Source organism: Drosophila takahashii, chromosome 3L, assembly GCF_030179915.1.
Source record: "Drosophila takahashii strain IR98-3 E-12201 chromosome 3L, DtakHiC1v2, whole genome shotgun sequence".
NCBI lineage: Eukaryota > Metazoa > Arthropoda > Insecta > Diptera > Drosophilidae > Drosophila > Drosophila takahashii.
The window spans coordinates 30,282,262-30,308,527 of record NC_091680.1 but is presented as its reverse complement, the minus strand read 5'-3'; the positions used below and the strand labels follow the sequence as shown (position 1 = coordinate 30,308,527).

General features: G+C 38.7%; 1 protein-coding gene across 3 annotated transcripts in view; it reads right to left on the bottom strand.

Annotated features, from left to right (window-relative positions):
• nAChRalpha4 (nicotinic acetylcholine receptor alpha4) overlaps positions 1-26,266 on the bottom strand; it is a 510,593-nt gene that overhangs the window by 48,015 nt on the left and 436,312 nt on the right. For all 3 annotated transcript variants that reach the window (XM_070215892.1, XM_070215896.1, XM_070215895.1), the window contains one exon: positions 13,099-13,345. In XM_070215892.1, the coding sequence (XP_070071993.1) occupies positions 13,099-13,345 (247 nt within the window). The remainder of the gene's footprint in view (positions 1-13,098; positions 13,346-26,266) is intronic.

Here is a 26,266-nt window from a genome sequence, read left to right as displayed (position 1 = left end):
CGCTGATCCGTCTTGTTTGTGTAATAGAGTTGGGCTGTTATACCCTTTAGCAAGGACCTTGCTTAGTCTAGCCGAGTCTTTTATTCCTTCGAGCGATTCGCAGTAAGTCCTCCAAGAGTCTTTCTTGGCTGCGTATATCGCTTTTTTGTATGCTTTTTGAGCTTCTTTGTATGGCTCCCATTCCTTGGTAGCATAGCTGGAGTTATAGGCTTTTCTTGTTCTCTTTCTCAGAGTGCAAAGCTCTTTGGTCCACCATAAAGGGTGTTGTTTCTTAGAGTATGAAACCTTGCATGTTTCCTTATAAGCATTGTTTAGAATGTTTGTTAGGTCCTCTACTTCCTTGTCCAGGGTCGTCGTAGAGGTTTGTACCCGTATTCTTCTATTGCTAACTTTTGAGTAGACAATCTTACCGAATTTGTCCCCGGTTTGCTAATCGGAATCGAAATTTCGAAGAAAATGTACCTGTGATCTAAAAAAGGAATTTTGTTTCGACACTATCCACTTTTCAACCTTATATCTACTAAATTCTGTCTGTAAAGTGAGGTCTAACACCTCTTCCCATCCCTAGTGCTTGGGAATATGAAGGTGGGTGTGTTACCTCTATTACATATGGTGATGTTGCGGCAGATAATATTATCAAAAAGAGACTCACCCCTTTCGTTGGTTTCCGAGCTTCCCCATAGTGTGTGCCTGGCGTTAGCGTCGCATCCGAGCACCAGGGTCGTCTTAGTATCTTCCGCCCATTGCAGCAGCTTGATGACTGGCTCAGGTGGAGCCGGTTCATCATGGGCCATGTAGGATGAGGCTATCACCATCGATGTCCCATCCGCCGCCACGAATCTGGCAACAGCTAGATCCGGTGTGCTAAGATTGGGGCATAGAAGTGCGTTATAGATATTCTTTATAATAATACCTGCTCTCGGCCTACCTGTCGAGTTAGTATAAAAGAGTGTATATCTTTGTTGTGTTAGACCCGAGATTTGTCTGTCTCGAGTCCATGGTTCTTGAACGATGCCTATGTCAATGTTCCTCTCACTGAGAAGAACTGCGAGATTGGCTGAAGCATGCGTGATGCGCTTCAGGTTAATCTGCACGACTTTAGGCATCGGTATTAGGCGTCACGTCTGGGGTCTTGTCGTCGATGACCAGGTCATCCAACAGCTTGTTGGTGTCATCGACCTCCTCGAGAACATCATCCGGCTCGTCCACCAGTGCCATCGCGAGGCTGTCTCTGGCTACGTCGATAAATTTCTTGTCCTTCTTCACAAAGGAGGTCGGTCTTGGCCTCCCCTGAGCGTCCCGTTTGCCCGTTTGGGTGCGCTCTCGCTTGCCTCGTGCGAGCGGTCCCTTTTTGTGTTCGCTTGGGTGGCCTCCGGGCGCGTCCTCATATATTCCTCGAAGGCTGCGATCTCCGCAAGGCATCGAGTCTTGTCCTCCGCATCGCTCTGGTCAGTCTTGCCTTCTGCCTCATTCTTTGCAATCTTGCCGAGAATGAAACGGTCCCGTCTGACCTTGGCCTTGCGCTGCTGATGCGTGACAGTGGCTGCCTTGCTGGTACGCGGCTGGGTTCCGCTATTGTGTGGGTGGGTGTTATTGTTGTCTAAAGGGGTGCTGGTCTTAGCAGCCCCTTCCGTTCCCATCGGAGCCGAAGTACCCTGGCTGGGTGTTCGTGGCCCTTCCTCGATGGTAGCGGAAACGGTTTGGGGTTTTACCTCCCACGTGAGGTCCGAAGCTACGGTGTTGGTTTCCATATTCAATACATGATCGACCGCGTTGCTCGACCAGGCAAGCGCGGCGGGCCTGTTGGGGCTCTATAAAAAGGTCGACCGTGACTCCGTCCCAAAGCCACGGCAAGGCCACTTTCGACCCAGGGTTGCCCGGCCCTGGGAAGGCTCCGTTAAGACACAGCTGGATTTATCCCTTAGCTGCGAACCTGAAAGTCAGTGGGCACGGGTCGCTTGACACGCCTGACTTGAGGGTAGGCACTTTAAAGACCTACCCAGGTCCGCCCGACTACGATCCGTCAGCATGCATAGTCATAGCTAGACTAGCTTCCAGCCGCCCTCACGGGGAGAGTATAGTCGCACTACCATCGGTGCACACAGATACGGCAGGGGACGAGTCCCCCGTTGGTCCCCCTGTGTACCCGACGGCTGACGGCCTGGGCATACTGCGAAAAGTTTTAGAAGATGATAGTTATATATTATTAGATCGTTTGAGTTAGATGCAGTCATTGCATAGACAAAATATTTGCGCATTTTTATTTCCCTTAGTAAATAAACTCTATGTTAATATGATCAGAAAGCCCCCCACAATGTTGAATAAAAAAACACGAACACACAAAATAAGTTTTTCGTGAACCGAACCGAATATCAAAAAAAAAGTTCCGGTTCGGTTCCGGTTCAATTGTACAACAATTCGGCGCTCCGTTTTACGGTTCGGTTCGTTTTCATAGCCCTGGTTGTCGGTGCCCAGGCTAGAGCTCCAAGCCGCAGTACTAGGAACGCGATTGAGAAGCTTAATATTAGAAAGTCATGATATTGCCATTGAAAGATCTGTCTTCTGGTCAGATTCAAGGACAGTGCTCGCCTGGATGTGTTCTGACCACAGGCAATACAAACAGTTTGTGGCATATCGGATAGCAGCTTACTCAGAGCCTTTGCTACGCTGGACGTTGTGCTGCTTAATGAAGGGATGCAGGAGACTTTTAATCGGGCTGGAGCTGGGTCTATCATACACCTCACTTTTGTATTATAGACCTAAGACGAGGGACCCTGAACCGGGTAGTCAAGGGCTACCGCCAGGAGACGCTAAACGCCGAACAGATGAGCAGGTGCCTGGCGGACATGCATTTCGTCACGGAAGCAGACGTTAACACCAATGCTGAAGGGATAGCAGCCAGCCTGGAGGATGCGTGCAGGGCAGGTATGCTGCAGCGCAAACCGTTTAGGAGAGACCATGAGCCTGTACCTTGGTGGAACTCCGAAATAGCGACCCTTAGAGCCAGAAGAGCTCTTCAGCGCTCAAGAAGGACGGACAGGGCCGAGGCTGCACACGCCGCCTTCAAGCAAGCCAGGAGGTCCTTGAAGCACGCCATTCAGGACAGTAAACGGGAATGTTTCCTGAAGCTATGCGACGCAGCCGAACAGGATCCGTAGGGTGGAGCCTACAGACTCGTGGTCAAGCGAGTAAATGAAGGCAGCCGCTCTCCAACGGACCCTGAAACCCTAAGTGAGATCGTTCAATAACGATATTGCCCTGGGAGATCAGGGCAATAACGGAGACCGAGGTTGCTGAAGCAGGACGCAGCCTGCAGAACGATAAAGCCCAAGGACCCGACGCAGTGCCCAACAAAGCAATGAAGCTGGCGCTTGCGCTTCAACCGGGCATTTTCACGGCGCTCTACAACGCCTGCCTGCGCGAGGGAACATTTCCCCGGAGATGGAAAGTCCAGAAGCTGTTGCTCCTGAACAAACCTGGGAAGCCGCCTGGTGCAGCTTCCTCCTACAGGCTAATTTGTCTGCTCGACACAGTTGGCTAAGTGTTCGAGAAGCTTATCTCGAAACGGCTAAATCTGGCCATAGATGCAGCTGGTGGCCTCTCCCCTCCCAGTTTGGGTTCCGGAAAGGGAAGTCTACATTAGACGCGATCCGAACGGTCACCGGGATAGCAGCGGAAGCCATACGCGGGAAGCGATGGAAAGGCGGCACGAAAAAATACTGTCTGCTGGTTACGCTCGACATCAAGAATCCCGGAGTACCTCATCAAGATAATCGACAGCTACCTTGACGAAAGGGTGCTGCTGCTCGATACGAGCGATGGCCCAAAAGAGTACAATGTTGCTGGGGTGCCACAAGGATCGGTCCTGGGCCCCTTGCTGTGGAACATAATGTACGACGGAGTGCTGAGGCTTCCCATCCCTGCCAACGTTCATGTGATTGGATTCGCGGACGACGTCGCCATTACGATTGTGGCTAAGAAGCCAGCCGAAGTGGAGGGCTTGGCCAACTCAGCGGTAAGGAAGGTTGAGCCATGGCTGTCACTTGCGGGCTCCAACTCGCGGCACACAAGACCGAGGCTGTCCTTATAAGCAGCCGGAAACGCGTTGAGACAGCCAAGCTGACGGTAGGCGGGGTTGACGTATTTTATCAAAGAGATGTAAAATATCTAGGCGTCATGATCGACACCAGGCTGTCTTTTAAAGAGCACCTGAAGTATGCCAACAAGAAAGCCGCAGCGACCGCCAGTTCGCTCTCGCGGATTCTACTTAACACGAGGGGCCCAAAGCAGGAAAGGAGGAAACTCTTAGCGAGCGTCGTTACGTTCCAAGTCCTATATGCCGCCCCGGTATGGGCTAAAGGATATCCTGCACCTTCCGGACGATTTCTGAGGAAGCGCTGCTGGTCATCGCTGGTCTAGTTCCGATAAACGAGCTGGTAAGAGAGGCAGCAGAAGTAGAGGAAGCAGCTACGAGCACGGACGACCTATCTAGACGTGAGGCGCGACAGCCCGCGAGAAGGAGATCAATTTCTCAGTGGCGGAGAGATGGGACTCCGCGACCTCTGGGCGCTGGACCCATGCTCTCATTCCAGTCGTGAGTCCATGGCTGGAAAGGAAGCATGGGCAGGTGGATTTCTACCGGACCCAGATCCTGAGTGGACACGGTTGCTTCCGGTCGTACTTGAAGAAGTACGGTCACGACACAAGGGACGGATGCCCAACCTGCGGTTCTGGAATCGAGGAGGACGCGAGCCATGTCCTATTCGAGTGCGTTCGGTTCTTAGACGACAGGACCGCCTTGGAAACTGCGACCGGTGTCAGCATTAGCCCCAGCACGCTAGTACCAACAATGCTGAAAGGCCAACTGGAGTGGGACGCGACGGCCAATTTCGCTGCGTCTCTGATGCAGAAACTCAGGAAAGCTGAGAGAGAGAGGAGAGAACTGGCCACGTAAGCTGCCGCGGTTGTGCGAAGCAATGCTTTGCGGCCGTACCGCACAACTTCTTCAGTTTATGTCCATCTATATGTATATTTTTTTAGTAGTTGTAAGGAAATAGAGGAATACAAAAAATATCGGCTAGCAGAAATTCTGGACACAACAAAGGAAACTGAATGGCGTTGGGTTCCAACTCTCTTAAACCCAGCTGATAAAGCGACAAGAACCACCAAGTGTCAAGAGTATGATCCGCAAACTGTTTGGACTCTAGGCCCATTATTCCTGAAAGAACATGAATCCGCCTGGCCAACAACCGATAAAACGATCCCATTACCAGATGACTCTGACGAAAAGCGAAAAATTATCCTGACAATAGCGATAAACCGACCAATAGACAACTTTATGCGCCTAAAGCGAACATAGGAAATATGAAAAAAGACAAAAAGAAGGTTGAAGGAGAAATTTCTTTCAAAGAATTAGTCAATGTTGAGAAAGCATTATGCAAGGTAGCACAGCAACACACATATTGCGAAGAAATAGGCGCTCTTCGGCAAAATGATTTGATTTCCAAAAGTAGCCCAATATATTCATTGTCACCTGGTCTAAATGAAGATGGTTTGTTGGTCGTTCAGGGCTGGCTAAACAATGCATCTATATGAGCTGTAAGTACTCGGCAGCCAATAATACTTCCAAAGAGACATCCACTTACCGACCTAATTATAATGTACTATCATAAAATATATCACCATCAAAATGACGAACTAATAGTAAGCGAAATACGTCGTAAGTTCTGGGTGATCAGTATACGTACAGCAGTCAAACGCGCCAAATCGTCCTGTCAGCTCTGTAAAAACAAAAACGTAAAGCCAGTGCCCACACTTATGGGACAATTGCCTAAAGATAGGGTTACGCCGTACAATCGACCGTTTACTTACACAGGACTTAACTATTTTGGTTCAGGAGGATGTTGGGAAAGATTGGTTCAATCAACAAAGCGTGTCCTAGCAGTAACTCTAAAGGAGCAAGCACCAAGAGTAGAAACGCTACGCTGTCTTCTAAAAGAGGCCGAAAATATTATCAACAGCAGACCTCTAACACATGTACCAGTTACTATAGACGATCCTGAACCACTCACCCCGAATCACTTTCTACTGGGAACTGTGAACTCTACACAAACTCCTGGAGAAATTGATAATTACTGCCATCGAAAACAGTATCGTATTGCTCAGCAGCTGAAGGATGTATTTTGGAGACGTTGGATAAGAGAGTACCTTCCTACTTTAAAAAAGCGCACCAAATGGTTTGCACCTACCAAGCCACTTCAAATCGGAGATCTAGTATTGATCTTTGATGAAAATCAACCGAGTGGAGGCTGGAAGAAGGGCCTTGTTACCCAAACGTTTAAGGCAAAAGATGGTCTAATTTGAATTGTGGAGGTGCAGACATCAACTGGTCCCCTTAAACGCCCCATCTCTAAGCTAGCAGTTCTTGATGTTTAGTTAAAACGACTTAAGCGTTTTACGGTGAGGGGAATGTTGCTGGAGAAAATAAATTTTGAATTTAACCGTATAATTTGAATGCGTTACACTTGAGTTACCCTTCATTCCTTCATTGTCGCTAATTCGTTGATGTGAGCAGAAATACAATTAAATAAACGCAACGATTTGCAAAATAGCCTGTGAAGAACAATTTTAAATATATATATAGTCGCCGATCGCAAACAGAAGTGTTTTATTAAAGTATTAAAAGTTTCGTGGCTGGCACGTAACAACTGCCTTTTCATTTGCATCTGAGTAGTATTTAAGTAGAATTTAAACATTTAATAATTTACTTTTTTCTCTGTTAAAATAATTACTTCACTTAACATAGTTGTAAAACTACTTTCCCTGTTTCGGTGAATTTCTCCGTTTTTATTTACATTTTTATACCCGTTACTCGTAGAGTAAAAGGGTATATTGTATTCGTGCAAAAGTATGTAACAGCTAGAAGGAAGCATTTTCGACCCCATAAAGTATATATATTCTTGATCAGGGTCACAAGCGGAGTCGATATAGCCATGTCTGTCTGTCCGTCTGTCCGTATGAACGCTGAGATCTCGGAAACAACCAAAGCTAGAATGTTGAGATTTCCCACACATATTCTTGGACTTTCTACGCAGCGCAAGTTTATTTCTGCCAAGTGGCACGCCCTCTCTAACGCCGACTAACGATTTTAAAATGTGTCTGGCGCCCACACCTTTAAAAATTTCCGAGAAGTATAAATGCAATTTTGTTGTGTTTATCGAAATGTAGAAGACATTTTTCAAATCGGACAATTCATTAAAAAGTTATACGCAATCTAAGTTTTATACATCCATCTCCCTCGCACTGCCTTTAGCTGAGTGACGGGTATTAGACAGTCGGGACACCAACCCGACCATAGCGTTCTCTATTGTTTTTTAAGTCAAAATAGTACTTGTTAAGGCGCGATATTGGTTTTAGAATGTGGTGGATGTTCCTTTAAATCTAGTCCTATAGAGGACATTAGAAAATAAGGTCCTTTTCGTTGAAAAGTCCGATGTGGGTATTTCAAATATCAGTTTATTACACACAATCAAGACTTTTTCTTGGCCCAAGAATAAACGCAACAAAACCTTAAAGAATTTTAGCTGTAGATTACTACCTCATACTTGGAAACTTTCCATCACGTAGAAGTTTTTAGAAATCCGTGGTCAAAATTCCAAATTTTCGATTTTTAGGCACTTTTTGTGGCTTTATAGTAAGAAACCATTATTATTACTATTATTAATTTGCAATTTGTATTATAAAAATTGAAAAATAATTATTATTTTACAATTTTATTTTAAAAATCATAAGAATTACGATCACAAAGGGTTCGAAGAATTCGCGGTTGATTTATTTCCAAACAATCAGTCGAATTGACTCGAACCAGTTTTTAAGCAAGGAAGTTACGCCACGGCCTCATGGAACTTGTTATCCGCGGTGGTGCGCGTAATTCACTTTGGCCAAAAATCGTATGGAACTTGTGTTGATGCACACGCAGATTCCAACAGAATTCCGCCCGAAGGGATTTCTGTATCACCGCTATGCTGGCAAATCTTATTTAATATGGAAAGACACTTTCGTTAGATTCTGAAAGGCAAAGTGTCTCAGGAAAACAGGTTCCTAAATAGAACACACGGAAATGCTCAGTGTCTGAGCAAGACACTTTGAAACAAAAAACACTTTGAGAGTGTCTCTCTACAACTTTTTCCATAGTGTTCTATGGTAACAGATCTTTTTCTGACAGCCTGTAAAATGGAAACACTTTTGGGGAGTTCTGCTTTATTTTATTTTTTTTTTGTATATATGTATCTAGGGGAGAGGTCTGTACACCTTTTGTTTTTAATCTGCCATTTCGACATTCACTTATGAAATTTCACGCATTAGGTACTGATTAAAAGGTTAGTTTATTAGCCTAAAAAAACCAAAACTAAATATTTTTTTCATTACGGTAAAGAAAAAAATAATTTATTTTGTAAGGTGCCAAAAAACAACATTTTAAAGAAGAGGTCTGTAAGTTGGGACACTTTTAAAAGTCAATAAAACTCACACTAAAAGGATTAAAATATTACCTTTTTTCTGACTGTTCAATTAATTTGTTTTTTTTTAATATTTGTTTAGCGTTTAATTAACTTTGGTTTAAGCACTTTACCAAATTTATTTAACCCGTTTTTAATTTTTTATGGAATTTTGAAAAAAGGGGCAAAAACTTTTTTTGGTAAAAAATGGTTCACAAATGTCACAGCTTAAATCTGGCTTAGACCTGGCTTTTAATGTTTTACCCAAAAGTTTTGTTACTAAAAAAGACTCTAAAAAAATAAAAACAATTTTTTTGTGGAAAAGTTTTAAGAAAATGGTTTGTCCCAACTCACAGACCGTCCTAACCTACAGACCTCTCCCCTATATATTTATAAATATACTAGCAGGGTCTGTAGCCCGCAACTTCGCCTGCGGAAATTAAAATTAAAAATTAGGCATTGCTTTATCATTGGTACTTATTTTAAATTTAAAAAATTCCTAATTTTTATTCTATAAACCGAGAAAAGATTTTATCAGAACTTTTTCCCTTGATATCCGCAAAAACAAAAATATTTTGTCCTTTGAAAACTACTTAAAAAAACATGTGTTTTTTTTAAATCTTTTTAAAATTAATATGGATTGTTTGCATAAGTTAAAAGATGGACAAAACAGAAACAAACAGATTCCTTTTTCGACACAAATCCTTGCACTAATTTCATTCAAAACATTAGTATTTTGTCCAAAACATATTATTTAAATATAGAATTTCATACAGCGTTGGGCATGTAATTACATTTCCAATCCATTGCCATTAAAGCCTAGAAACATTATTTGAACAAAAAATTTCTTTAAGAAAAAAATAGATAGGATACGAATTTGATTAAATTTACATGTTAAAAATATTAAACTCTTTTTCAATTTCGGAAAGTTTAGACTATTGCTGTTTCGCTCTTACCCAGATAAATTCATGCATTTTTATACCCTTGTAGAGGGTAGTATAATTTCAGTCAGATGTTTGCAACGCAGTGAAGGAGACGTTTCCGACCACATAAAGTATATATATTCTTGATCAGCACCAATAGCCGAGTCTATCTAGCCATGTCCGTCTGTCCGTCTGTCCGTCTGTCCGTCTGTCCGTCTGTCCGTCTGTCCGTTTCTATGCGAACTAGTCTCTCAGTTTTAAAGCTATCGCGATGAAACTTTCCCGAAGGTCTTCTTTCTATTGCAGGTAGTACATATGTCGGAGCCAGCCGGATCGGACCACTATATCTTAAGGCTCCCAAACAAATATAAGAAAATTCATTGTAACTTTGTAGGAAGTAGGCGTTTTGATTCTTGACTACTTAAAAACAAAATTGAAATAAATCGAAACGCTGAATCTGGAATCCCTGGAACTGCACCGAGTGAGTATTCTTTTATCTACAAGGGTATATAAGCTTCGGCTGGCCGAAGGTAGCTTCCTTTCTTGTTTTGTATGAATTAAGAGTGCAAAAATATGAATTTCAAAGCAGTACTTTATCAAAAACAAAGCAAAAAACTGCCAAAATATGGATTATCACGCCGCGTTAAGTTTGTAATTCAATTCCAAATCGATTAGCGTTTAAAGCTGGAAAAAAAACTTGTATTCTTAAAAAAAAATTGTTAAAAGTTTTACATAGCTCTCCAACAACCAATATAATAATTTTGATTAAGATTTAAAAAATTTGAGGGAATATTTTTAATTTAAGTTCGCCTTGAAATGTTACAAACGCTTCAAAATGTGATGGGATGTTTATCCTTCAACAGTTAAAAAAAAATTTATGTCTCCCATTCTCATTTTAAAAAAATGAATGCCAGAGATAGGATAATTATAATCCTGTTGATATTGGCCTTACTACCTCGTTCTACATTTTCAATTTATATTTTCTATTTCTATTTCTTGTATTGATATAGATAAGGAAGGCAAATGGGCGGGGAAGCCGTGAATCAAATTGTTTAAACATTTGAATTTGTTTAAACAATATGAGGCACGTGTAATAAAGAGCAAGAGAATCAATTGGTTTGGATATTTAATGTTCTTTTAATATTATCAACGCGATTTGATTTTTAGTTCACAAAAATCGGTTACAAAATGTCTTATGTAAGTATGTTGTGGAAATGTAAATGAAATATTCTTTTAGCAAAAGGATATCAGTATTATCTTGAATTTGAATTTGAAAAATTGAGCTTAATGGGATTTCTGTAAGGTCTATTGATATTATAAAAATTAACGTTTACTTAAGAAAAAGGCGCAAAAGAAAAGATTTGCGATATAATCGATTTTTTTTGGCTGTGGTATTTTCATTTTCCCCTTGCGCGGTCACACTTAAATTGCGACAGCAGGACATACACCCTGCAAGCAAACGGGCGATATTTCTATCGCCTATCGTCCAGAAGTCACTTCTTAGTAACTTCTGGAAGATAGAAACACGACAGAACACATTTTACAAAAACAAAATATACATCTATCGCGAAGAAGTCACTTCTTGGTCACTTCTGGACGATTAAAATACGATAGAACACATTTTACAAAAACAAAAAGGGTCACGATCGTGGAGAAGTAACTTCTAAGACACTTCTAGGCGATAGAAAGACGATAGAACACATTTTACAAAAACAAAAAGGGTTCAAATCGCGAGGAAGTAACTTCTGAGGCACTTCTGGGCGATAGAATGGCGATAAAACACATTTGACTACCTAAAAAGGGTTCAAATCGCGAAGAAGTAACTTCTGAGGCACTTCTGGACGATAGAATGGCGATAGATCACATTTGACTACCTAAAAAGGCTTGCGATCGCGAAGAAGTAACTTCTGAGACACTTTTGGGCGATGAAAAGGCGATAGAACACATTTTACAAAAACAAAACCAATGGGAAAAAAACATCTTCCAATTCACTTCTGGAAGTTAAATTGAAGATAGAAAGGAATTTGGTTTTATTTTTTTGAAGTCTTTGGGGTACAGTCCGCTCTTGGCTCTCTCTTTATACCTGAAAACTACCCTTTTTTCTCTTTGACCTACGCACTTTGTGTTTTGAATTCGAGCGTCAGTTCGTTTCGAGATTTCTTTGTGATCAGTGCGATTTATTCTAAATTTCTGTGTTTGTGATGAAATGCGGAGTGAACCCGTTATTTTTTAAATATTACATACCGGTGGAATATAAATAAAATACAATATTTATTTACATCAAAAATTAAAGTGATTGGAGAAATCGAGATTTAAGCGTGTACAAGGCTGTCCTGCGAAAGCAAAAGGAATTACTTGGCGTGAAACTCCGGGCAAACCGAAAACTTAAATATACTCCACTTATTTAATTATAAAAGGTAAATACCTCCTCCGATTTTTATATGGCACAATATTAATTATTTTTTTTGTTGTTTTAAGCATTTTCATAGACGGAACACGGAACTGGAATTAAATAAAATAATACAACACCATTTCCTACAAGCTTATGGACCGTGCTTACATGCCGCAATGCTTTTGTAACTATATATTTCAATAAATGTGTTGAAAGAATAAACATGAAGAATGAGCACAAAAAACATATTTTCCAATTGGGAAATGGTCTTCTAGGTATCGTCTACAAGTGTCTTCTGAGTCACTTCCAGAAGTGACTTCGGCGACACTTCTACAAGTGACTTGCACGATATCGCATTCGGATCGCCGAAGTCACCCCCGTCGGGAAGAAATGTTCCACTACGGCGGCACTTCTAGAAGCGTCGCCGAAGTCACTTCTGGAAGTGACTTCCGCGACACTTCTAGGAGTCACTCAGAAGTGACTTCGGGAAGTGTCGCCGTAGTGGAACATTTCTTCCCGACGGGGGTGACTTCGGCGATCCGAATGCGATATCGCGGACGATCGTTTTCATCTTCTAGACGTCACTAAATAGTGACTTCCGCGATAGAAAATGCTTGCAGGGCATATGTACATATATACATGCGCCAGCAGAACATACATAAAACATATGGGGACGCGTGACGTCACATCAGGATAGCCAAATTTGAAAATATTGGGGACTTGGTTAAGGATGCTGAATCTCCAAGAAATTTAAATGCAGTTATTCGCGGGTATGCCATAAGATTATAAACATCAAATTTTTAAACCATTTTAACAACATTTATAACAGAGAAATGGCAAAAGAAAGAATTAAAAAAAAAAACAAATCGAAGTTTGGGGCACTTTGGGGTCGTTTTTTGTTCTAAAAAGTACCCCTTACGCGGCTCCTAATTATTTTAGTAATTACTGTGATTTTTCTAGATTTTTAGGTCAATCCGTTCTGGGTGGAATTTGCTACTGACCGTTTTTTAATCAAGACAAATATTGATATAGATAATTTAATTTTTTTTTGTACCCACGAGTAGTGAAGTATGTTTTTTTTTGCCTTTTTCATTGTGGAAAAGTTTTATTTTTTGTTCGATTTTTTCGTTTAGTTGTGTTTTTGCTGATAATGTTCTTCGTATTGATTTATTAATTAAATTTAAAATTAGCTTTCATTTTGGTTTTCCATGAAACCCAAATGAAGCATCTTGGCTAACAGGCGAACTTAAATTTACCTATAACTAACAAAATAAATGTATTAACTTACTTTTGTCGAATCCTCTTGCATTTTAGTATGTTCCGCTATAAACCGCACACAAAAACAGCTTTTGTGAATTTTCGGGAGACATTTTGAATGAGAAAACGCTGGATTGCTTAATATGGGACTCTTTATCTCTAAAGATCCGATATCTATGTCGGGGACGGCTGCTATTTCGTCAGAACTACAACGAGTGAGTGGCGGCACGGGACCATGAACTTGACAGCTTCCTCCAAATGGTCCATTGGCTGTTATGCTAAAAATTAAAAATTAGCCTTTGATAACATTTTTTAACAAATACAGTCATAATGCAATACTGAGATAAATTTTTAGCAGGGGGTACACTATGGGGATATGTCAGTTCTTTTGGCATAAACGCAAAAAATTAAAGTTACTAATTTAAAAAACAAATATTTTTTTAATACTAAAATGGTTAAACTTAATAGAACAATTTTGTAAAAAATTGTTGCGCTAATTTTACTCCAAAGTTTCTCAACGACGGTGAAAGTGTTAAGAGGACTGAAAAATAAACCAAAATATGGAAATTTTACCTCAAGGTATGCTAAAATACTTCTCAAAACTGTGTGTTGTAACTATTTGCATTGTCCAGTTATTTAAAGGGGGGAAATGGTTAATTCGGCCAAAAAAAGGTCTATTTTCATGCATTTTTTCACACGATACGGTTAAAGTTAGATAAATTATTTTATTATTATATCAAAGTGCAATACTTAAACTATATTTTCTGAAATTTGTATTGAAAAAAATTAAAAAATGAGCCGTCTGCGGCCAATCTCCGTTGGCGCCTCCAAGAAAAGAGGTTTTGCGGTGAACAGCATAACTCATTACTGGATCATCAGAAAAATATAAAAAAAATATGTTCATTAGTTAAGATGTTTCTTAAGGTAATCAGGTCGAGTTTTTTTTTTTTTAATTTTTGGATTTTTGGTAACATGTTCAAGTCAAAAACGTGATTTTAGCCAAAAAAAAATTGGATATATTAGTTATTATAAAATAAAAAATAAAAAACTCGACCTGATTACCTGCGGATTTAGGTACAAAAATTATGTGCAAAATTTGAGAATGATCGGTACATTAAATTTCGATGGACACTGTTCACCGACTTATAAAAACATACTTTTCAGGAGAACGATTTAAAGTTTTGGACGGCAGGGACCGCCCCTCGTTCAAATAGTCATATTTTTTGTAATTTTCATCCGATTGACATGAAATTTTAACACATCATTCTTAACGTATTGTACATTAATAAAAAAAAATAAAAAACAAGAAAGGAAGCTACCTTCGGCCAGCCGAAGCTTATATACCCTTGTAGATAAAGTAATGCTTACTCGGTGCAGTTCCAGGAATTCCAATTTTGTTTTTAAGTAGTCAAGAATCAAAACGCCTACTTCCTACAAAGTTAAAATGAATTTTCTTATATTTGTTTGAATTTTCCTATGGGAGCCTTAAGATATAGTGGTCCGATCCGGCTCGCTCCAACATATGTACTACCTGCAATAGAAAGAAGACTTTCGGGAAAGTTTCATCGCGATAACTTTAAAACTGAGAGACTAGTTCGCATAGAAATGGACAGACGGACAGACGGACATGGCTAGATAGACTCGGCTATTGGTGCTGATCAAGAATATATATACTTTATGTGGTCGGAAACGTCTCCTTTACTGCGTTGCAAACATCTGTCTGAAATTATAATACCCTCTACAATGGTATAAAAATCAAAAAACAAATTTAATTAAATTTGCACCTTTTAAAAAAAAATCACCACCAAATTTTTTAAATTTTTGGCTTTTTCTTCAGAGGCTTAAGGTTGACGATAATAACAATTTTTATTTAATTACTACCTTATCCTATCTTATATTTGTTTTCTTAATAAATATGTTTTCTATTAATTAAAAACAAGAAAGGAAGCTAGCTTCGGCCAGCCGAAGCTTATATACCCTTGCAGATAAAGTAAATACCTATAGCTTATTGCTCACTCGTTACAGTTCCAGGGATTCCAGATTCAGCGTGCCTATTGAATTTTTTTTTTTAAGTTGTCAAAAATCAAAACGCTTACTTCCTACAAAGTTACAATGAATTTTCTTGTATTTGTTTGAATATTCCTATGGGAGCCTTAAGATATAGTAGTCCGATCCGGCTCGCTCCGACATATGTACTATGTACTTTCGGGAAAGTTTGATCACGATAGCTTTAAAACTGAGAGACTAGTTCGCATAGAAACGGACAGATGGACATGGCTAGATAGACTCGGCTATTGGTGCTGATCAAGAATATATATACTTTATGTGGTCGGAAACGTCTCCTTCACTGCGTTGCAAACATCTGACTGAAATTATAATACCCTCTGCAAGGGTATAAAAATATTCGGAACATTTTTAGCTTGAAAATTATCGATAAACGACAGAATCGATATTTTCGATACTTTATCATTATCGGATCGATAATATCGATGTTTTCAAGGAAAGCAAAGGCAAATAAAATAACAATTTTATAATTCTTTTAATACCACGTATACACCTGCATTATACACTTATTAATTTTAATATTAGAGAAAATCGAGGTTAATTTATTTAATTTCAATTTCCGGTTTTCATTATTAAAATGCAGTTTCAGACTAAAGAATCCTCTTTTTAAGAACTCGTGGTTTATTTATTTTTGATCATTGAGTTGAGTCACATGTCTAGAAAGACACAAATTCTTAGTCAAATATATTTACGGTTTCTTAAGAATTTGTTTTAAAATATCCCATGAGGAAATTCCTATGTAAAATAATAGAACAAACCTTTGTTCCATACCATTTGTTGGTACTAAAGAAGAAGAATTCCTCCTCTTCTGAAGAATTCCCGGTTGATTTTTTTTTTGATCCTTTGCCCAAATCGCTCAAACGGTCTTCGTTTTGTATGTTGTTGGTATTTAAAGAACGAAAGTTCATTCTTTTCCCAAGAAATCGCCGTTCCTTCATTTTCGATTTTATGCCACAACCTATGGTCATTATACCCGCTACTCGTAGAGTAAAAGGGTATATTGTATTCGTGCAAAAGTATGTATTTAAATTATGCCGCCGCTTTATTCTTTGTACCATACTTGTACTTGTATGTGCTATTTTTGACAAATCTCGATCAGACATTTCAATATTTTTGTGGATTAAGGCCAATACTTTTTATACCCTTGCAGAGGGTATTATGATTTCAGTCAGAAGTTTGCAACGCAGTGAAGGAGACGTTTCCGACCCCATAAAGTATATATATTCTTGATCAGGGTCACTAGCCGAATCGATATAGCCATGTCCGTCTGTCTGTCCTTCTGTCTGTCCGTCTGCCTGTCCGTCTGTCTGCCTGTCCGTCTGTCTGTCCGTCTGTCTGTCGGTCTGTCTGTCTGTCTGTCCGTCTGTCTGTCCGTCTGTCTGTCCGTCCGTCTGTCCGTCTGTCTGTCCGTCTGTCTGTCCGTCTGTCTGTCCGTCTGTCTGTCCGTCTGTCTGTCCGTCTGTCTGTCCTTCTGTCTGTCCGTCTGTCTGTCCTTCTGTCCGTATGAACGCTGAGATCTCGGAAACTACAAAAGCTAGAAGGTTGAGATTTCCCACACATATTCTTGGGCTTCTTACGCAGCGCAAGTTTATTTTAGCCGAGTGCCACGCTCCCTCTAACGCCCACAATCGCCCACTAACGATTTTAAAATGTGTCTGGCGCCCTAACCTTTAAAGATTTCCGAGAAGTATAAATGCGATTTTGTTGTGTATATTTATACCTATCGAAATGTAAATGTAGAAGACATTTTCAAATCGGACCATTCATTAAAAAGTTATACGCAATCAAATTTGTTTATATATCTATCTCCGTTCGCACTTCCTTTAGCTGAGTTTCGGGTATTAGATAGTCGGGACACCAACCCGACTATAGCGTTCTTGGTATAGGTTTTATTATAATTGAGCACAGACCCAAAGATATCTTAAGTCAAAACATTAAATTTGCTATTTTTTTCAAACCGCAATTGCAAAAATACCACCCGTTAAACGCGAAAACTAAGTATGCAGATATGCTTATATACGTCTATATTAACATATTTTAATGCCAATAGGGTGCATCTTTTATTAAAGTTCATTTTGTTGTCCTGTGTTATCTATCTCTTTAATGTACCTCAAAGCAAAACAAGTCCAAAAACGATTCCGGTTGAATGGATTATCCTCCAGCTTAAGTCTCTGACGAAAAAACCACAAAGTTAAAACATTGGTGGTGGTTTTTTTTTAAATGGTCCAAAACGGGCAATAAGTAATATATATACATTTCTATAACAAACTGGAGTCTATTCATAACTAAAGCTTAACAGAACACTAACACTTTTGTTAGCTTTTGGCTAAAAGAGACATACACAAGATATTGAAAAACTGGACAATGCAAACAGTTACAACACAATTTGTTTAGAGAAGTATTTTAACATACCTTGAGGTAATTTTGCCATATTTTTGTTTATTGTTTAGCCCTCTAAGCACTTTGCACGACGTTGGGAAACTGTTGAGTAGCTTGAGCTTTAATCGGCTACAACAATCGGCTACAACATTTAACATTTTAGTATTAAAGAAAATATTTGTTTTTTAAATTGCCTTTATTCCAAAAAAACGGAAGAAAGAGAAGGAGACGTTTCCGACCCCATAAAGTATATATATTCTTGATCAGCATCACTAGACGAGTCGATTTAGGAGACGTTTCCGACCCCATAAAGTATATATATTCTTGATCAGCATCACTAGACGAGTCGATTTAGCCATGTCCGTCTGCCTGTTTCTACGCAAACTAGTCTCTCAGTTTTTGAGCTATCGGGATAAAACTTTCCCAAAAGTCTTTTTTCTATTGCAGGTAGTATATAAGTCGGAACCAACCGGATCGGACAACTATATCTTATAGCTCCCATAGGAAGGATAAAAAAAAAAACGTAAAAAAGTTCTAGCTCCGGTGTTTTTTGAAATTTTACCTTCTACTCTTGGGAATATTTTTTTTTATATATTTTTGAATTTAGGTTTTTTTGTTTTTTAAATCTGATGACTATATCATATAGCTGCCATAGGAACGGTCGAAAAATTAAATGGAAATTAATGGGAAAAAAATGATATCTTTGTTGGTTTTTATTACATTCCCTTCTACTCTGGGATATGACTATTTTGAAATATTTCCGAATTTCGATTTTAATTTTTAAAAGATCGAACTACTATATCATATAGCTGTGATAGAAACGATCGAAAATTATGTGAAATAATAAGAAATTTAACATTTTTGCGATTTGTAAATTAATAGAATGATCTGCAAGGGTATATAAGCTTCGGCTTGCCGAAGCTAGCTTCCTTTCTTGTTATACCCTTGCAGAGGGTATTATGATTTCAGTCAGAAGTTTGCAACGCAGTGAAGGAGACGTTTCCGACCCCATAAAGTATATATATTCTTGATCAACATCACTAGACGAGTCGATCTAGCCATGGCCGTCTGTCCGTCTGTCCGTCTGTCCATCTGTCCGTCTGTCCGTCTGTCTGTTTCTACGCAAACTAGTCTCTCAGTTTTTGAGCTATCGGGATGAAACTTTCCCAAAAGTCTTCTTTCTATTGCAGGTAGTATATATGTCGGAACCAACCGGATCGGACAACTATATCTTATAGCTCCCATAGGAAGGATCGGAAAAGAAAACGTTAAAAAAATTCTAGCTTCGGTGTTTTTTGAAATATTACCTTCTACTTTTGGGGATGTTATTTTTTAAATATTTCTGAATTTCGAATTAAATATTTAAAAAATCGGACTACTATATCATATAGCTGTTATAGGAACGATCGGTAAATTAATGGAAAAGTAATAGGAAATAAATTCTAGCTTCATTGGTTTTTATTGTATTATCTTCTACTCTAGGATATGACTCTTTTTAAATATTTCCGAATTTCAATTTTAATTTGATCAAAATCGGACGACTATATCATATAGCTGCCATAGGAACGATCGGAAAATTAATGAGAAATATTAGAAAATTGAACATTTTTGCGATTTGTTAATTAATAGGAATGATCTGCAAGGGTATATAAGCTTCGACTGGTCGAAGCTAGCTTCCTTTCTTGTTATACCCTTGCAGAGGGTATTATGGTTTCAGTCAGAAGTTTGCAACGCAGTGAAGGAGACGTTTCCGACCCCATAAAGTATATATATTCTTGATCAGCATCACTAGACGAGTCGATCTAGCCATGTCCGTCTGTCCGTCTGTCCATCTGTCCGTCTGTCCGTCTGTCTGTTTCTACGCAAACTAGTCTCTCAGTTTTTGAGCTATCGGGATGAAACTTTCCCAAAAGTCTTCTTTCTATTGCAGGTAGTATATATGTCGGAACCAACCGGATCGGACAACTATATCTTATAGCTCCCATAGGAAGGATCGGAAAAGAAAACGTTAAAAAAATTCTAGCTTCGGTGTTTTTTGAAATATTACCTTCTACTTTTGGGGATGTTATTTTTTAAATATTTCTGAATTTCGAATTAAATACTTAAAAAATCGGACTACTATATCATATAGCTGTTATAGGAACGATCGGTAAATTAATGGAAAAGTAATAGGAAATAAATTCTAGCTTCATTGGTTTTTATTGTATTACCTTCTACTCTAGGATATGACTCTTTTTAAATATTTCCGAATTTTAATTTTAATTTGATCAAAATCGGACGACTATATCATATAGCTGCCATAGGAACGATCGGAAAATTAATGAGAAATATTAGAAAATTGAACATTTTTGCGATTTGTTAATTAATAGGAATGATCTGCAAGGGTATATACACGTGCCAGAAAAAGTATGCGTACAAATATTTTCCGCAACTTTAGAGCTTAAAAAAACGTCTTAAAAAAAATTCGTAAAAATGTCATTTTAATTTTAACATTTAGTACACATATTAAGCTTTAATTTGACGTAACTTATTAATTTCTAGCACCTTTACTTTTCCTAATATAAATAAAAATGTACAAATTGGCCGGATTTCGCATCAGAAAAAGTATGCGTACAAATGCATATGGTATTAGAAAAAGCCATATTTTGGGCAAAGTACGTCGAGTTTAGTACGGAGTTTGATACCCTTTATGTTTTATAACTTCAGTCTACATATTCGTCATCGATTGGACCAATGTCCTTGCATCCATCGCCGTTATTTGATTCCATTCCTCGACATTGAGTTTTTTCAGGATATCCTTGGATGCAAGGGTGTGAAGGCGAGTCCTGCCCTCCAGGACATCACAAAAATGCTTTACGGGATTGATATATACTATTTTGATGGCGAATGTAGCTGTTTTACACATAAAAGCTTTGTTTTGTGGGCGCAATGTTTATGTTCGTTGTCCTCTTGGTACCAAAAGTCCTTTTCGAGTCCCACTTTCAGGACGCTTTAATTTCTTGTCTTAAAGTGCATAAAACAACCAACAAAATGAGGTATCGTTTATTAAAATCGGTCAACAACTTAACGAGAAATGGGTATAAAAACTTTCTTATTTAGATGGAAGGTTAGTTTTTTTTTTTTAAATTCGTATGAAATTCGTGCATTACGCCAAAGCAGTTGTTTGTTTGGTTATATGGCTCGTTAAAGTGAGTTTTTTTCCTTAAGAAAGTCGAAAGTTTAAAATAGAGTCACACGTTTACAAAAAGGGAGGAGAAACTTTAAAGTTTTCTCACCTCGAGTTCTCTGGTTATAGTAAACAAACCAAAAAAAGTTTAAATATGGATACACTGTGGTTTTATATTGTGAAACCGTGAACATTTGTGATTAAAAAATTCTAAATTTTAACTTGCAGGCACTAGCCGAAAATCACTCAATAAAACAAGCACGAAACACTCGAAAACCAAAAGAAAACTAAAATTGTCTTGCACTAGCTAAAGAAGTGTATAACGAAACTACAGAAGACACTCAATTAACACAAGTCACTCATAAACAAAACACTCAGCCATGCCTGCCCCCAAACGAGCACGAGAATCCACGGCCACCGATCTGAAACCTGGTGGGGACTCAGATGCCCCTTCACCACATCTTATCCTGCTTATCGATCGGCTTATTAGGCACAAACTGAGGGCCCATGCGGAGCAGCAGACCGAACAACTAACGTCTGTAATGCGTTCTTGCGAAGAGCGTATTTTAACTTCACTGGAGGGGAAGCTGCGCGACGTTTTCGACCAAGTGGTTCAACTCGCAAGTCGGGTAACACAACTGGAGGAGGAGCTGAAAGAGTTGCAGGCCCTAAAGTTGAACTTCGACAAGTTGGAGGCCAAAGTGGAGAAGGTGCACTCGCGAGGTGATGACATACAATATCTGGAGTTCGAAATTGCAGATATGCGAAGTATGGAGAAGCAAGTGGGTGAGCTGTGCGCAAAAATATGTATCTGCTCAGGAAAATGCTGATGTCCAGTGCGAAGTTAGATTGCACGGTGTGCCCTACAAAGAGGGCGAATCACTAAAAACACTTTTTAACACACTCTCCTTTTTACTTGAAATCACACAGGCACCAAAACTTTTGGAGATTTTTAGAGTCAAAACCCGCAACGCGACGAGCGCTATTGTTGACCCAATAATAAAACTCAAATTCGAGCACTTGAGGGACAAAATAACGATGTTGCGACATGCCGCCGAATACAGGCGTACTCACAAGAAAACGCTAGTTCTGGGGCTGTTGGGTTTTGAATCAGATGCGGCAATTTATTTAAACGAACAATTAACGAAGGAAAACTACAACATTTTTAAAAAAGCAATGACAATGAAAAATCAAAAGCTCCTATCAGCTGTTTTCTCTGGTCGTGGCTTTGTTCACGTTAGAGTGCATGCGGGGAAAAGATGTTATGTGCCTGGAGACCATGCATAAACTTTATCGTCTGCAGTTCGAATTGTCTCCAGAACAGCTGTCTGCGTCTAGTTCGTTTCGCACATAAAATTAGCCTAAAATTATGCTTAGATTTTTTTTGTCTTTTTATTTTTCATAGTAATTATTATATTATCTTAGAAAATTAATTGTGTGTGTAGTTTACATTGAATTGCGTGTATTTTTATACCCGTTACTCGTAGAGTAAAAGGGTATATTAGATTGTAATAACAGGTAGAAGGAAGCGTTTCCGACCCTATAAACTATATATATTCTTGATCAGGATCACTAGCCGAGTCGATCTAGCCATGTCCGTCTGTCCGTCTGTCCGTCTGTCCGTCTGTCCGTCTGTCTGTCTGTCTGTATGAACGCTGAGATCTCGGAAACTATAAAAGCTAGAGGATTGAAATTTTGCATGCAGATTCTAGGAGTTCCTACGCAGCGCAAGTTTGTTTCAAAAGGGTGCCACGCCCCCTCTAACGCCCACAATCGCTTATATACGATTTTAAAAATTTCAATATTTTGGAAAAGTAAAAATGCAGTTTTATTGTGGTTATCAATACCTATTGAAATGTAGAAGAAATTTTTTAAATCGGACCATTCGTAAAAAAGTTACGGCGGATCAAAGTTTTTATCTTCATCTCCTTCGCTCTCCCTTTAGCTGAGTAACGGGTATCTGATAGTCGGGGCACCCGACTATAGCGTTCTCTCTTGTTATGTATTAAGTATGGATAGTCCACTCATCTCCACGACAAGCAGCCAGATAGTAATCAGAGTTCTAGCCAAACAAAAACCAGGCTTAAAAGTAATACACTTGAATGCACACAGCTTAGCAAAAAAGATTGAGGAATTCCGTTTCTTATTTGTAAACTCGAATATTGAAGTTATCTGTGTATCCGAAACGTGGTTTGTCTCAGGTGTTAGTGATATGTCAATTATGTGTGAAAGTTTTAATCTTTTTCGCTCCGATCGTAGTGGTCGAGGTGGAGGAGTTGCAATTTATATAAACAAGAAACTAAATGCTAAAACGGTATGTGTCCACCCAGAGACATGTGCGATTGAATATATATTCCTAAATATCTTAAAAAAAAGAGATAACACATCAATTTTAATTGGCTGTATTCTGTGTTAGTGACCGTACAAAAATTCAGAATTATGACCAAATATCGTTGCCTGCCTTTTCCAAACATGATCTGATCTTTTTCACGTACAACATTAAGCTTGATCACCATGACTATTACATAGAGTATAGGGACTTCATCAACATAGACTACACTTCACTTAGTGCTGATTTAGACTCTTGCGACTGGACCTCCATATATTGCACTGCTGAGGTTAACACTCAGCTAGAAATTTTACAACGGAAAGTTAAAATCCTTTACGACAGAACGGTTCCTTTGAAGCGCAAAATGTGTAAGCACAGCGCCAAATCGTGGTTTAGTTCTAATATAAAAAAACTAATACAAAAGCGCGACAATGGAAACGCTACAAGACAGATACCTTTTATAACGAATTCAAAACAAATAGGAAATTGGTAAATGAAACCATTGCTGAGGCGAAACGAAATCACTTTATACATAAATTCCGACATTCAAAAAACAATAAAAATACATGGTCAATTTTAAGGGAATTGGGGATCGGCAATATTAAACCAACATCTTGCAATTGTCCGTACCTAAAACAACTTATAACACCTACCTGACACCCTCTGAGCCTTGTGATAGAAATAGCTGTGATATTATTTTTAGTTTTAATTGTGTCAGCCAGTGCGATGTCCTTAACTCAATCCTAAGCATTAAATCTAATGCAATGGGTTTAGATGATTTAAATCCGAAATTTTTAAAATTAATCCTTCCCAAAATTCTTCCAGTAATAACGCACATTTTATACTGCTCCATCACCACTTCTACGTTTCCCACATCCTGGAAAATAGCAAAAATAATACCAATTCCCAAATCAGCTACAGAGTATCAACCTATTGCTATCCTGCCTTTTTTGTCAAAAGTTCTTGAGAGGTTAATTGCTAACCAAATCGTGAGTTTTATGGATGCACACAATGTCTTTTCAGAAAAACAGTCCGGTTTCCGAAAGAACAGAAGTTGCACAACAGCTGTTATAAAAATCACTGAAGATATTAGATTACAAATGGATAGTAGCAAGATTACTTTATTGACGCTTTTAGATTTCAGTAAGGCTTTTGACACGGTAAACCACGAAATACTATTAACTAAACTAAATCGTAATTATATGTTTTCAACCTCTGCAACAAGTTTTATGAAATAATACTTATCTCAAAGATCACAGCTAGTAGCTACACAAGCCTCTAAATCATCTATTCTGTCCGTAAAACGTGGTGTACCGCAGGGGTCCATTCTTGGTCCCCTTTTGTTCAGTCTATATGTTAATGATTTGCCAAATATTCTATCAAAATGTGATATGCATATGTATGCCGACGACGTCCAACTATATGTAAGCTGTCCTGTTAGTCAAATTAATGAACGTGTTCGTGTCTGTAACACTGAATTAGACAGGGTTTGTAAATGGGCAGAGCGCAATGGATTATCCTTGGACCCCCTCAAATCAAAATGCATAGTAATATTTAACCGATTTTTAACACAGATCATCTAGAAAAACTTTGCTTGAATGGTCAACCAATAGACTATGTAGATCGAGCGAGCAACTTGGGGTTTACAATAAATTCCACTCTTTCCTGGAGTAATCATGTAAATTGTACTGTTGGGAAAATGTATGGGATACTTAGACAACTAAACGACACGAAAACATTTTTACCAATAAATTTAAAAATGCTCATTGCGAAAACTAAGCTATTTTATGGAGTTGAAGTCTTCGGAAATTGTGACGCTACTAGCGAGCATAAACTCCTTGTAGCTTTCAACAATGTAGCGAGATATATATTCATTCGCAGGCGCAGAGATCGAATCTCTGACGCAAGTTTTAAAATTTTTGACATGCCGCCCAAAGCTTGGATCGAGTTCAAAACACTAATACTGCTGCATAAAATAATAACAACTGCCGAGCCAAAATATCTTTTTAGCAAGCTAAAATTCAGCGCTTCCAACAGAACAAATAACCTAATTTGTCAAGTCGTACAACGGAATAAGCTACCACATCCAATAAAATCCATTAAATCTGCCACGCAATTCAAAGCAAAATTATACACACATTTTTCCAACTAGTAATTAATTTAAAAAAAAAACTTTAGTCTTTAAGAAATCAATGTTTGTAATGTCATCATATATTTATGTTCATGAATCTGACAAATTGTGACTAGCGCTTTAATTTATAAGTATTTTTTTTGTACTTGTAGCAACATTTGGCGACCGTGACAAGACCCAGACAAATATTAAAGTTCTCGTGGCTGCTTAGAGGTGAAAATTTTATTTCATAAAGGCATGGGACCAATCCGACATTAGCCAGCCTGCAACAGCAGCGTATTCGTTGTGTGTTCGTTGTTGGAGACATCATCAAGACACGCACTGGATTCCCGCAAATCAAAAATCGCAATATCGGCAGTGGATCGGAAAGGCGCAGGTCGCAATCGCTTAAAAAATCTCCACGCGTAGGATTACTACAACCAAGACGATTCCCTCCCTCTACACACAAAAAAAAATTGGTAAAATCAACTGTAATTATTGTCAAAAGGACCCAAACATAAAAATAGTCAATTCTACTAAGTAAATTGTTACAATTCGTAAACGTAAGGGTTACTATAAAAAATAGTTATGCAACTGTAAGAAAGGGTAGAATGTTCCCGAATCATATATTGCAGTTAACTTACTATTTTCATAGTAAATATACTATTATTTATAGTTAGTTTATAAGTAATATTAAAAAGGTAGTTGTCCAATTACCTTTTCCAAAAATGACTTTATCCTACACCTTATAAAGGTGCGGGTTGCACTTGACTTTTAGCTAGTGTGGAAGTATATTAAAAACTTAAGACAGAAAATAAGTCTTAATGACTCAGAATGACTTGGGCTTGGTCCATGAAGGGCTAGACCCAGTTGGGAATTATAAATAAGGCATCGCAGAAGATTTGTAAAATTAATCTTGCATACTTTTTATTAGTTAAACCACTATTTAAAATAGTTTCAAGGTACAAAAACAAAATACACACATCCCGTGAGCGTAACTATTTTAATAGTAGTTTAACTATTTAATAGCTGATTGTCCGAAATTTGTGACACAAAAGTTTTTTTTTTTAATTTCTAACGGGATTTTTCTATTATGGAATGGAAAGATCGATGACGTGCTTATTTACTTGCAATTTGTCAACTGTGCAGTG